The following is an 11,307-nucleotide window of genomic DNA, read 5'->3' as shown; positions in this document are numbered from 1 at the left end:
AAATATGGCACAAGTGGCCAAATGACCGAAAAAGCCGGTTTGGGGTATTGATTCATTGAACTATGCAAGAATTCATGAGGATTGAGGGTTTTCCAGCCATCATCATGAATCTAATGACTTTTGACACCTCACCCAATCCTATTTATTTTAATCTCATTTTATATTTATATTCATGCATGTTGCTATTCTTGCCTCATTTATATATATTCTCAGCACACAATTGCTGTGGAAAAACATCTCCTTTTCTCTCTCTTTTCTTCTCTCTGTCTATTTTTTGCCCTACGGTTGTTGGGGTTGGGTTCTTCATTAAGATTTTGGGTTATCTTGTCTTGGAATGCAAAAATTGGCTCTAATCTTCATCTGGGCTGTGTTGATTTTGCTTAAAAAATTGGTCTTTTTTGCTCTCCTTTGGGGATTTTCTTGTGAGAAACAGCCATGCCTGCTCTTGTCAATTACAGAGGTCAGTTGATTTACCAAGACTTAATTGATTTATGAGATTCACAATTGGATTGTGTTTTGGGATTAGTCTTAATTATATTCATGAGATTCTTTCCTAGGTTAGAAATGGGCTGTATTTGGAATTGGGAATGATTTTCTTAGCTGGCTAAGTTCTTTAGTGGTGAATATGCAACCATAATCTTTTTATAACATGTAACTTGCTCTAGAAATTGTTAGAGTTTTAGGATTAGTCTTGATTGTATTCATGAGATTCTTTCCTAGGTTAGAAATGGACTGAATTTGGAATTGCCAATTATTGTTTTAGCTGATTAATATGCAATCATAATCCTTGCTCTATAAATTGGTAAGACTTAATAGTGTTTAGAATCCATTATTTGAGGTAGAAAGATAATTGGGGTTAAAAGTTTGTTTAGTTTGATTGGAATGAAAGAGATCAAGAAATGGTTCTAAGGTAGTAATCCAGTTATGATTTGGAAAGAAACATTTGTGTAAATGGATTGATTAGGATCTTCCCATTTAAGAACAATCTTGATTCAATTTAGCTGACATCAATTCCTGGCCAATCCAATCAGGTGATGATGATCTGTATTCTGGGGCTTCATTGCGTTCCGGAGATTCCGGCCTCTTACTCTCCAACTCCCACGTGGAGATCTACTGCCCTCCAAGGAAGCGCTCACGGATCAGCGGCCCTTGCGTCATTAGTGGGAACTTCTTCGAGGATAACAGACCATCTGTTGATGTCCTCCCAGATGAGTGCTTATTCGAGATCTTCAGGCGCTTACCTGGTGGCCGGGAGAGGAGTTCCGCAGCATGTGTTTCAAAGCGCTGGCTCACGATCTTGAGCAGCGTTCGCAGCTCTGAGTTCTACAACAAGGAACATGTCTCCGCGGATGAGGATATGGAAGTGGAATGTGATGGGTACCTCACTAGGTGTGTGGAAGGGAAGAAAGCGACGGATGTCAGGCTTGCCGCCATTGCAGTTGGCACATCTAGCCGCGGGGGACTTGGGAAGCTTTCTATCAGGGGAAGCAACTCGTTGAGGAAGGTTTCTAACTTTGGTATGTCAGCGATAGCTCGCGGTTGCCCTTCCCTCAAGGCGCTCTCATTGTGGAATGTGCTCTCCATCGGTGACGAAGGGCTATTTGAGATTGCGCGAGAGTGCCATTCGTTGGAGAAGCTTGACCTGTGCCAATGTCCTTCAATTTCTGACAAGGGTTTGGCCGCCGTCGCAAAGAGTTGTCCCAATTTGACTGCAGTGAATATCGAATCATGTTCAAACATTGGCAATGACGGCCTTCAAGCACTTGCCAAATTCTGTCCGAAGCTGCAGTCAATCACTATCAAAGACTGCGCGCGTGTGGGGGATCAGGGCATTGCCTGCCTTTTGTCATCGGCCTCTGGCTTGACAAAGGTGAAACTTCAGTCGCTCAACATCACAGATTACTCGGTTGCTGTGATAGGCCACTACGGAAAAGCCATTACGAATCTTGTTCTATGCGGGCTTCAAAATGTGAACCAAAAAGGCTTCTGGGTGATGGGCAATGCACGAGGTCTTGAATCACTATCGAATCTGACCGTTAGTTCTTGCCGGGGAATAACCGACTTGAGCATCGAAGCAGTCGGGAAGGGCTGCCCGAACTTGAAACACATGTGTGTCCGTAAGTGTTGCTTTGTGTCCGACAATGGGCTCGTGGCTTTTGCCAAGGCAACGAGCTCTCTTGAATGCTTGCAGCTGGAGGAATGCAACAGGATTACACAAATAGGGATCTTGACTGCTCTTTCCTGCATCAGTTCGAAATTGAAATCTGTTTCATTGGTTAAATGCATGGGAATCAAGGATCTATCGATAGACTTTCCAGCACTCTCCCCCTGCGAGTCTCTTCGCTCTTTGTCGATCCGGAGCTGTCCCGGATTCGGAAGTACTAGTTTGGCTATGGTTGGGAAGCTATGCCCCCACCTACATCACTTGGATCTGAGTGGACTTTGCGGGATCACGGACACAGGCCTTCTCCCGCTCCTCGAATGCTGTGAGGCGGGGCTCGCCAAGGTTGATCTTAGCGAGTGCTCGAATTTGAGCGACGAAGTGATCTTGGCCTTGGCTAGGTTGCACGGTGCGACTCTTGAATTGGTGAATATCGACGGGTGCCAAAAGATCACCGATGCAACTCTAGCAGCGCTGGCCGAGAGTTGCCCCTTACTCAATGACCTTGACGTCTCCAGGTGTTTGGTCACGGATGCTGGTGTTGCTGCTCTTTCGCGTGGAGTGCAATCTAATCTGCAGGTCCTCTCCTTGTCGGGGTGCTCGATGGTGTCGAACAAGAGCATTCCCGCTCTCGAGAGACTTGGGCAGACGCTCGTCGGCTTGAATCTCCAGCACTGCAACTCCATCAGCAACAGCAAAGTGGAGATGCTCACTGAGAAATTGTGGAGATGCGATATCCTTTCTTGAGTCGATCGGGCGAGGATGGCATCACACGACGATCGGTGGTTTTTCGCGAGCGCGTGCAACATAGACATTGGTCGATCAGCCCGACTAGGTTGTTTTCCATGGAGACCAAGGCGAATCAGTTTTTATCTGCTGCCCCATTTTTGCAGGCTTCTTTGTATTTAACGAGCCTGTTTAAAACGCCCCTTTTTAGCCCTCTCTTGTGGGAGAGGCTGCCTCTTTGACTGCCTTTGGTTTCTAGCGAATATGGCTATTGTGTCGCGCTGCCTACCAACCTGTACCCGTCCCCGTCTCCGTCTGTGGCTATGGTGCTGCTCGTTGTCTAAACCCCGTGCAATCCACCTTCACGTCCCGTCTGTGGTGCTCCTCGTTGCCTGAGCCCCCACCAGTACTTCCTCTGCCATCGTCCATATTGTGGCAATAAAGATTTCATTTCCATGTCTTGTGGTGATGTTCGTCGCGTCGCGTGTAGTTGTCGTTGGTCCCGTGTCGATAAAGCTGTTGCTAGTTTCTGTGTGTTTGTAGTGTCAGTGTTATGGTTTCTTCTGTTTGAGTGTGTGCGCTTGTTAAGCTTGTGTATTGGGTGGTAGTAGTCTTTTGTGGAGTTGAGAGTGAGGTAGTCTGTTTCTTCTTTTTTTATAGGATTGAAATATCCTATTTCTGCAGCTTACCTCACTTCTTGATTCTACAATGTAATTACTTCCCTTTTATGTTGAATAAGGAAATGAAACTGTGTTTTGTGTTTGTTTCTTGGCACCAAGTCTCGGATTTAAATTTGTATTCATTTGTCTGTAAAAAGAATATTATTAAGTAAATGATGCATAGAAATGTATGAGTGCAAAACATATTTTGATTGGGGAATTTGGAATGACTGATAAATAGAGAATGCAATGTCAATAATAATGTTGGGTTATGTATAATTTTGATTTAATTCTTTTTAATTGTTATCAACTAACTATTATATAGAAATTATTTTATTATTAAGTAGAAATTTTCAATGTGCAGGGGCCTACGTCGGAGTAATTGACTAATGTTAATATAACGTTCTTTTTAGTAATTGCAGTTAATTAGGGCCTAATTTAGCCAATAGCCTATTCAAATTATTTTCTACGGGCACACTTGTCTGATAGGCATTTAAGATAGACTTAAAGTTGCGTTCACTTACTTACTACTTAATTTTCAATTGAATAAAGAGCTTGGATTCGAGTTCACTGGTCTTTAAATTTAAATCCATTTGTTAAAAAAAGAAAATCTACAATTCCCAGAGATTGGTTACGACAGGTTCAATGTTCAAACTTTAACTAATAGATATATTTAACATTGAAATTGTAACATGGACTATTATAATATTTTTGTTCCCTAGTTTAAAATAAAAGAAAAATATCATTCCATATCTTATCTATATGATTTTTTTTCCCAACTATACCTACGAAATCTTTTTGGGCGGCAAAAAGTTGGTTAGATGATGTTTAATTAAGCTCTTTAAAACAATTTATAATTCGTTTAGGAGCTTATAACTTCTTGCAACTTGTTTGGCAAAATGAGTAATAAACAACTTACAACTTGAGAAAGGCTCGAATATCATTGGAAAAACATCAGAACGCTCAGTATACTGATGTGGTAATTTAAATAATACTCCTACCACATTTCTACACTAAACAAATTTACACTTATTAATGCTCATTCCTGCAGAATGAAAATGGTCCGGAAACATTATCCAGTTTGAATTTATGACTCAGTTGATCCAATATTATACAATTACTCTCAAGTGACTATTTTATAAGCCAGTATCAAATTTTGCTAATGTATAAAAACTTGATTTTATATTTTATTTATATACATAATAGCTTATTGTCAATATTTTTTAGAACACTTACACAATATTTCCATCTACACAAAAATATAAAGAAATCAAACTCTTAAAAGGATTCATTTTGTTCCATTAAAACTGGCTGAAATCTCCTTGGGACTAGTCATACATGGTCAATCGAAACAGTCGGTTCCAATCAAAATCAAACTGATGATTCTAGTTTTTTGAATCGTAACGTGACAAATTAGAATCAGCCTAAAAACGATTCTACTGTGTCAGTTTTAGCTAAGAAAAAATTTTGAAACTGAAAACTAAAGGATCAATTCCCCATATTAGATTTAATTAATTGGTCAGAAATTAGATATGGACTACAATTAAGTGAACCTTGATAAAAAAAATTCAATTTAAAAATCAATGTCAGAACAAAATTGCAAGACTAATAACCAGGGTCAAGTTCATAAATAATTTAAATTTCATATCATGTTTATCTCAATATCGTGTACATCAAAGCTTTAGTGAATGTAAGCATTATTTAATTTTATAATAAAGTAGTAGGAGTATCTAATAGTATCAGACGGTGACAAATTACAAGCATATGCTAAAAAGAGGGGCCTATTAATGGACTTTCCTCGTTGTAATTGGAGGTGTGTTTGAATGGATATGAAAAACTTTAATTAGCCTAAAGACTTTATGGCTAATGCAACTGGGCAATGATAAAGCTTCTTGAGGTTCTTATTTGATCATATAATTTATTTGGATACTTCAAATCTACCTCTCTTAGTCTTAGTGTGGTCCAGTCCAATCCAATACCAAAAAATTTAGTGTTATTGCTATCATATTTTATCTCTCTGTCTTTCTTTTTTTTAACTTCTGGTGGAGTGGGGTGTTAGGGGGTGACATTTAGCTTAATGAATGTGGTGGTTTTTTCTGCATAAGTTGATGCTCTTTCTCATTTGAGGCTAGTTTCTAACTTTTTGTCCAATATGTGAAAGTCCCTTTCCATGGGTAGACTATTATTTGAACACAATAATAGAACAAACCAAAAGTTGGTTGCTTTAAATGCTTGACCTACATGATAGTAAAAAAAAAGCTTGTATATTACAAGTTTATTTATTATATACTATCCAAGAATTGTGATCAATGTGGAACTAATTCTTAATGCATTAATTAAGTCATATATTATTTGATGCATCAGGGGATTTCTTTCGGGAAGATTCATTTTCTGCTCATTAAAAAAAAATATATACTACATTATAACTTCATTTTGGGTGACTACTTCACACACTGAAAATTATGTACTCCATATCATTAAAGGTTTAGCATCCACAATGAGAGCCTAACACTAGAACTAATCAAAAACACATCATGCTACGTTACTAGGACTAACCACAGTCTGCCATATCACTAGGACTAACCACAACACAATAATAGGCTAGCACTAGGACTAGCCGACACCCTAGCCAATAAAATAAATTGAAAAATACGAGTAATTCATTTTAATTGTTGGTGTTTATCAAATATTAAAAAAATGAAGTGCAATGAGTTGTAAATATTGAGTATAAATAAAAAATCAGTTAGTTCGTGCTTTGTCCGCGCAATAGCGAACTAAAGGTAAGACTAACGGTTAGGGCGTGGATGAGCGCTTGTCCTACTTCGGGACATCCGTCGCGTTAGTCTGCTATTGTGGACGGACATCCCACTCTCTAACCTTTAGTCCTACCTTTAGTCCGCTATTACGGATGCTAAGCATAAGTATTAAAAATGAAAACCACAAAAGTCAAAAAGGAAAGGAGAAAAACCTTTTTAGGCAAGTTGTATCTGGACGGTTGATATAATGTTTGGGCCCAAAAATATTAGTACTAATTATTATTATTATTAAACAATTAAAAATACACAAAAATTGCGGCCAATGACAGATAGAGGAATCCATATGCTTGGTTGGACATTTACATTTGCTACCAGCGTTAGATTAATTCGATCCATCGATGCCTTCTAATTCTAGATTTTGAAGACACTCATGACCTAAAAAGATAGTACTATTATTAAAAGTGCATGCCATCTATTAAAATAATTTGAATATTTTAGATTTTGGAAAAATGATATTTAATTGTATTTGTTACGTGCTCCATATTTGTGAAAACAATCACTCTAATTAATGTTGGTTTATAAGGTTTAACATTTCATAAACAGTGGGGCTAAAACAAAAAAGTAAATGGTGTGTGATTTGTTCCCAACATATTTGTGATTGGGCAGCAGTGACCGGAGTCACGTGAGTGGGTGATTTGCAGCCGTCAAATTATACACAAGGGGGTCCAATGTCACGTGACACAGCTACCACCTGAATCAGACACATTCATACGTACACGATTATATTATGATAAAAAATCTCACTTGAGGTTGGGACATAACATATTCAGTTCTATCTTTCCATAATGCTAGTTAGAAGCTCTTCAATACCTGTGTTGAACTCATGGATTCCGAAACCATTGGCAAGATCCTGTTCCATGTCATTTGACCACAATCGTATTAACAAAATCTCCAAAAATCTAACCGAATCTCCAACTAATCATAGATTGCCTTTTCCGGTTTATGATGGAGAAGGAATTGGATATAGAAAAGCAGCAGCGGCGGTGGAGTTCGAGGTTGGCGGCGGCGCTGGAGTCGGGTCCGGCGGCGGAAGTGTCGGATCGGGTAGCAGAGATGGGGATGACGCCAATCATCATGCTAGTATGGATGTGCATTATGAGGACATGATTAAGGCCGATCCCATGAATTCAATGCTTTTGACCAACTATGCTACATTTTTGAAAGAGGTATATTTATACACCAACTATTTTCTATCTTTCCTTCATAAATGGTTTCAAATCTTATTTTATAAAAATATAAACATTTTATAAGTTAAGTACTTGGGTATTTTTTTTAACAGGCTTTATATATTATTTAATATGTAAGGCAAGTAATTGTTTGTTAATTAATTAACAGGTTCGAGGAGATATTATGAAGGGAGAAATGTATTGTGGAAGGGCAATATTGGTAAACCCAAGTTGTGGAAATGCTTTGTCATTATATGCTGATCTAATTTGGCTCCACTATAGAGATGCAAAGCGCGCACATATATATTTTGATCGTGCTGTCAGAGCGGCGCCGGACAATTGGTAAATAATCTATATTAAACATGACACATCTAAATAGCTGATTTATAACATCTAATTAATTATGGGATTCGATTATGTGCAGCTATGTTATGGCTTCATATGCTCGATTTCTTTGGGATGCCGAAGATGAGATTGAAGAGTAAAGACCATCAATAGACTATTTCTTGATCCTATATTATAATTCTCTAACTCTTTGCTCTTAATCCCCTTATCCTGTCTTTTTTCTTTCTAAATACATTAGAATTGTACTATAATATATACTAGTAGTATTTTATTTTGTACTTCAATTTTGTAAACGCAGTTGTAAAATATATGCTAACACTTGTAATTTATGTGAATGAGATTGTTATTGTAATCTAAATAATTATTGATCCCAAATGAAGTATACGTATATATTGAAATGATTTATATAAGTGGTATAGTTCAAATATTTCCAATTTAACGTTCGGGATATTTTTTACCAATAAAACTGGCATTAAAAAAGACTACGCATTGTCATTGATACTCTAGTGTTAAACTAACCTGATTACTTGACAGGTTTAATTGTTCACTCAAACATTAAGCATATGTGCAAATGTGCAATCCAGTCAAATCTGGCCCAAAATCAGCCTGTTCCAATTTTGTCCTTATAAAAATATCTTTATTTACTAGGGTGACGTTCGGTTGCCATGACTAATATCATGAGACTATCCATCCAGGATTAAGTTGTGGGATTATTTTAGTTGGGGGGAGCTATGACTAATTATTATGAGACTATCCATTTAGAATTAAGTTGAAGGGTTCAATCTTATGAACCAAACATGATACATATTTAATCATGAGATTTAATCTTGCCAACCGAACCCCACTATGAGTAATATTTTTAATTTTTCACTTGAAAGTTTTTATGTTGATTAAATAGGCATAAATTTATGTTCGTTGATTGTCGCTGATATTATCCTAAAATAATTTGACACAAATTTGGTCATAACACAGCATAGACTGGATAAATTTCAAATGATCCAAAACCACCCAATGACCGACCCAGCCACCAGCCCCACCGCCAGCATTACCGCCATAACAATGGCGGCCACCTCCGCCTCCTCCTCCGTCACCGTCTTCGGCGCCAGGATCATCAGCACGCTAGTAAGGTAGCCATTACTTAAGCCCAGCACCAACGTCAGCACCACCACCGGCGCCTCCGTCCTCAGCCACTCCGGCCCCCGGAAACACCCAAAAAACAGTGGGTACAGCGCCAGCCTCGCCACGCACCACCACGCCGCCGCCCCGATCCCCTCCATCAGATACACCGCCGTCGCCGCCTTCCCCACGAAATCCGCCAAATTGTACGTCGCGATCAGCGCGATCGGGTACCAATCCTTGAGCACTTCCGATTTGATGTTCTCCGCTAAAAAACCCGGGAAAATCGACAACGTCACCGTGTAGATCATCACGATCCCGAACGCCGGAAACCTAATTTTCCTGAAAGTTTCCCGTAATCGGAGCTTGGAGTAGCTGTTTACCGGTAAAATTTCCCGGAAATTCCTGTAGTGATGCTGCATTACCGGCAATTTGAAGAGGAGATTGCAGCTGATGATGCATAAAATTAGGGCTGCAGAGCTCACGACGAAGTAGAATTCTGCACTCGTTTTTAGGCCTTGTGGTGTTTGAGGGAGTGACGCCTTTGTTATCACCCTCAATATCGTAATCAATACACCTAAAAGGGAAATTATTAGACATTCCCATATGTCACCTTGGATTTAATTAAGAAAAAAAATGATATCACAAAAAAAAAATTGATTGAACACTAAAAGTTCGTACTCTTTCCGTCCACCAATGTAAGGTCAAGTTTGACTGGACACGGATTTTAAGAAATATAGTGAAAAATGAATGAAAATGGTTAATAGATTGTGGGTCCTATAATGAAATGTGATTGAAATAAAGTTAGTGGAATATAGATCATATTACCAAAAGTAGTACAAAACAAATTAGACATTTATGGGTGGATGGACAAAAATGTCAAAATGTGACGTTTATTGGTGGACGAAGAGAGTATATTTTTTCACCACTAAAAACCTGAATTGACCAATAAATTAATGTAGTTTTAGGCTATTAGCCCTAATTACATTAAAATAATTTGCAATTTATATCTCAAAGTTTGAACTTTGTTCCACACATCGCAATTATACACCAGGGGTCGTTTGGTATAAAAGATAGATAAAATAAGTACATGATAACAACACACATTTTTGTTCATTTCAGGTCAGATAACTCCAAGACAGAGGAGTTATCACGGATACACATACCGGAGGAGGCGGTGCCTGCGAAGACAGCCTGCATGTAGTGCTTGGGGAGGTTGGCCGCGGCTCCGATCAAGCTACCACCGATCAACCCATCGGCAAACCCACAGATGAAGACTGTGACAACCACCACATAATAAGAGGCTGCTGAACTCATCATTTTGGGGAATGTCCAATTCATCACAGGAGTAGCCATTAGTGAGACAAGAAACATTGAAAACCCCAAGTTGAGTCTCAACCTCAAACTCAGCCTCAAACACTTGCGGCAGTTCAAGAGGACGACGAGAAGTAGGAGCGACGAGCCCATGTAGACGACGGAGAAGACCCTCTCCACGTGGCGACCGGGGTAGATGGAGCCGAAGTAGTCGACGGCGGTGATCAGGGCATTCCATGGCAGCAAATTCCCAGCTCCTAGAAAGAAATGGAGAATATATGCAAGCTTGAATTTGTCATTGCCGGTTTTGCCTTCCATTTTTTTTTGTCACATGCAACAAATTTAATTATTAGAATATTGGTGGGATTGCATTATTTATGGATGGATGGATTGGAAGAATATATATCTGAGAATTGATGGTAGATGATGCTTGCAGCAGAATTCTTGAACAAAATTTGATGGTTGGAAGCTTGCTTCTTGTCCATGTCAATCATGTGAGTCATTAGCTATAGCTAGGGTTCATAATTGGTCATAGCTGCGCCCTTTGTTCCTCTTGTCACAACTCACAACTAAATGATCTTGTATACTCCTTTTGTACCATCTTAGTTGAGTCGTGCTTATTTACTGTGTCCCAAGATAGTTGAGTAGTACTAGTATCCTTTCAATATGTCATAAGATAATTGAGTTATTCCCTTTTTTGGCTAGAAAAAAAATTATTCTCTCTTCACTTTAACCTTTTACTAAATTTTTTAAATCTCATGCTCAAAAGTAACGTCTCATGACTTGGAGATGAATGGAATACTACTATTATATCTCTCTCTAAATTCATAAGATATATGCTACTTTATTTTCTCTCTCATCATTCGGCCCTAAGGGTGTCCACTATAGGGGCGGTGCGTCGGCCGCCCCCATTCCGATACCGCCCCACTGGCCTATAGTGGAGGGAGCGTCCGCCCCGGGGCGGACGATTTTTGTTGGGGCGGACGGCACTCCGGCGAGTTATG

General features: G+C 39.1%; 3 protein-coding genes across 3 annotated transcripts; 2 read left to right on the top strand and 1 right to left on the bottom strand.

Annotated features, from left to right (window-relative positions):
• The first annotated feature begins 206 nt into the window (after positions 1 to 206).
• LOC121748668 (EIN3-binding F-box protein 1-like) lies at positions 207 to 3,649 on the top strand. Its single transcript, XM_042143150.1, has 2 exons — positions 207 to 460; positions 1,032 to 3,649. Exons 1-2 carry the CDS (start codon positions 436 to 438, stop codon positions 2,906 to 2,908), a joined length of 1,902 nt encoding a protein of 633 aa, XP_041999084.1. The 5' UTR covers positions 207 to 435; the 3' UTR covers positions 2,909 to 3,649.
• Positions 3,650 to 7,120: 3,471 nt separating this feature from the next.
• On the top strand, positions 7,121 to 8,231 carry LOC121748698. Its single transcript, XM_042143190.1, has 3 exons — positions 7,121 to 7,528; positions 7,698 to 7,870; positions 7,953 to 8,231. Exons 1-3 carry the CDS (start codon positions 7,148 to 7,150, stop codon positions 8,011 to 8,013), a joined length of 615 nt encoding a protein of 204 aa, XP_041999124.1. The 5' UTR covers positions 7,121 to 7,147; the 3' UTR covers positions 8,014 to 8,231.
• A 547-nt stretch (positions 8,232 to 8,778) lies between these two features.
• Positions 8,779 to 10,920, bottom strand: LOC121748678 (equilibrative nucleotide transporter 8-like). The gene is made up of 2 exons (XM_042143166.1): positions 10,156 to 10,920; positions 8,779 to 9,566 (listed from the first exon to the last, which is right to left on the bottom strand). Exons 1-2 carry the CDS (start codon positions 10,619 to 10,621, stop codon positions 8,863 to 8,865), a joined length of 1,170 nt encoding a protein of 389 aa, XP_041999100.1. The 5' UTR covers positions 10,622 to 10,920; the 3' UTR covers positions 8,779 to 8,862.
• Between the last annotated feature and the right edge of the window lie 387 nt (positions 10,921 to 11,307).

This window comes from Salvia splendens, chromosome 9 (assembly GCF_004379255.2).
Source record: "Salvia splendens isolate huo1 chromosome 9, SspV2, whole genome shotgun sequence".
Taxonomy (NCBI): Eukaryota; Viridiplantae; Streptophyta; class Magnoliopsida; order Lamiales; family Lamiaceae; genus Salvia; species Salvia splendens.
Note: the sequence above shows the minus strand (reverse complement) of the source record. Positions and strands in the feature narration are given on the sequence as shown.

What these genes read in the sequence shown, in the direction of transcription:
- LOC121748678 (XM_042143166.1), bottom strand. Translation starts at nt 10,621, where the DNA reads ATGGAAGGCAAAACCGGCAATGACAAATTCAAGCTTGCATATATTCTC. An exon ending in CGCAGGCACCGCCTCCTCCG is followed by an intron (nt 9,567 to 10,155) that starts GTATGTGTATCC and finishes TTTCCCTTTTAG; the next exon opens with GTGTATTGATTACGATATTG.
- LOC121748698 (XM_042143190.1), top strand. Translation starts at nt 7,148, where the DNA reads ATGCTAGTTAGAAGCTCTTCAATACCTGTGTTGAACTCATGGATTCCG. An exon ending in ATGCTACATTTTTGAAAGAG is followed by an intron (nt 7,529 to 7,697) that starts GTATATTTATAC and finishes ATTAATTAACAG; the next exon opens with GTTCGAGGAGATATTATGAA. An exon ending in AGAGCGGCGCCGGACAATTG is followed by an intron (nt 7,871 to 7,952) that starts GTAAATAATCTA and finishes GATTATGTGCAG; the next exon opens with CTATGTTATGGCTTCATATG.
- LOC121748668 (XM_042143150.1), top strand. Translation starts at nt 436, where the DNA reads ATGCCTGCTCTTGTCAATTACAGAG. An exon ending in TGCTCTTGTCAATTACAGAG is followed by an intron (nt 461 to 1,031) that starts GTCAGTTGATTT and finishes CAATCCAATCAG; the next exon opens with GTGATGATGATCTGTATTCT.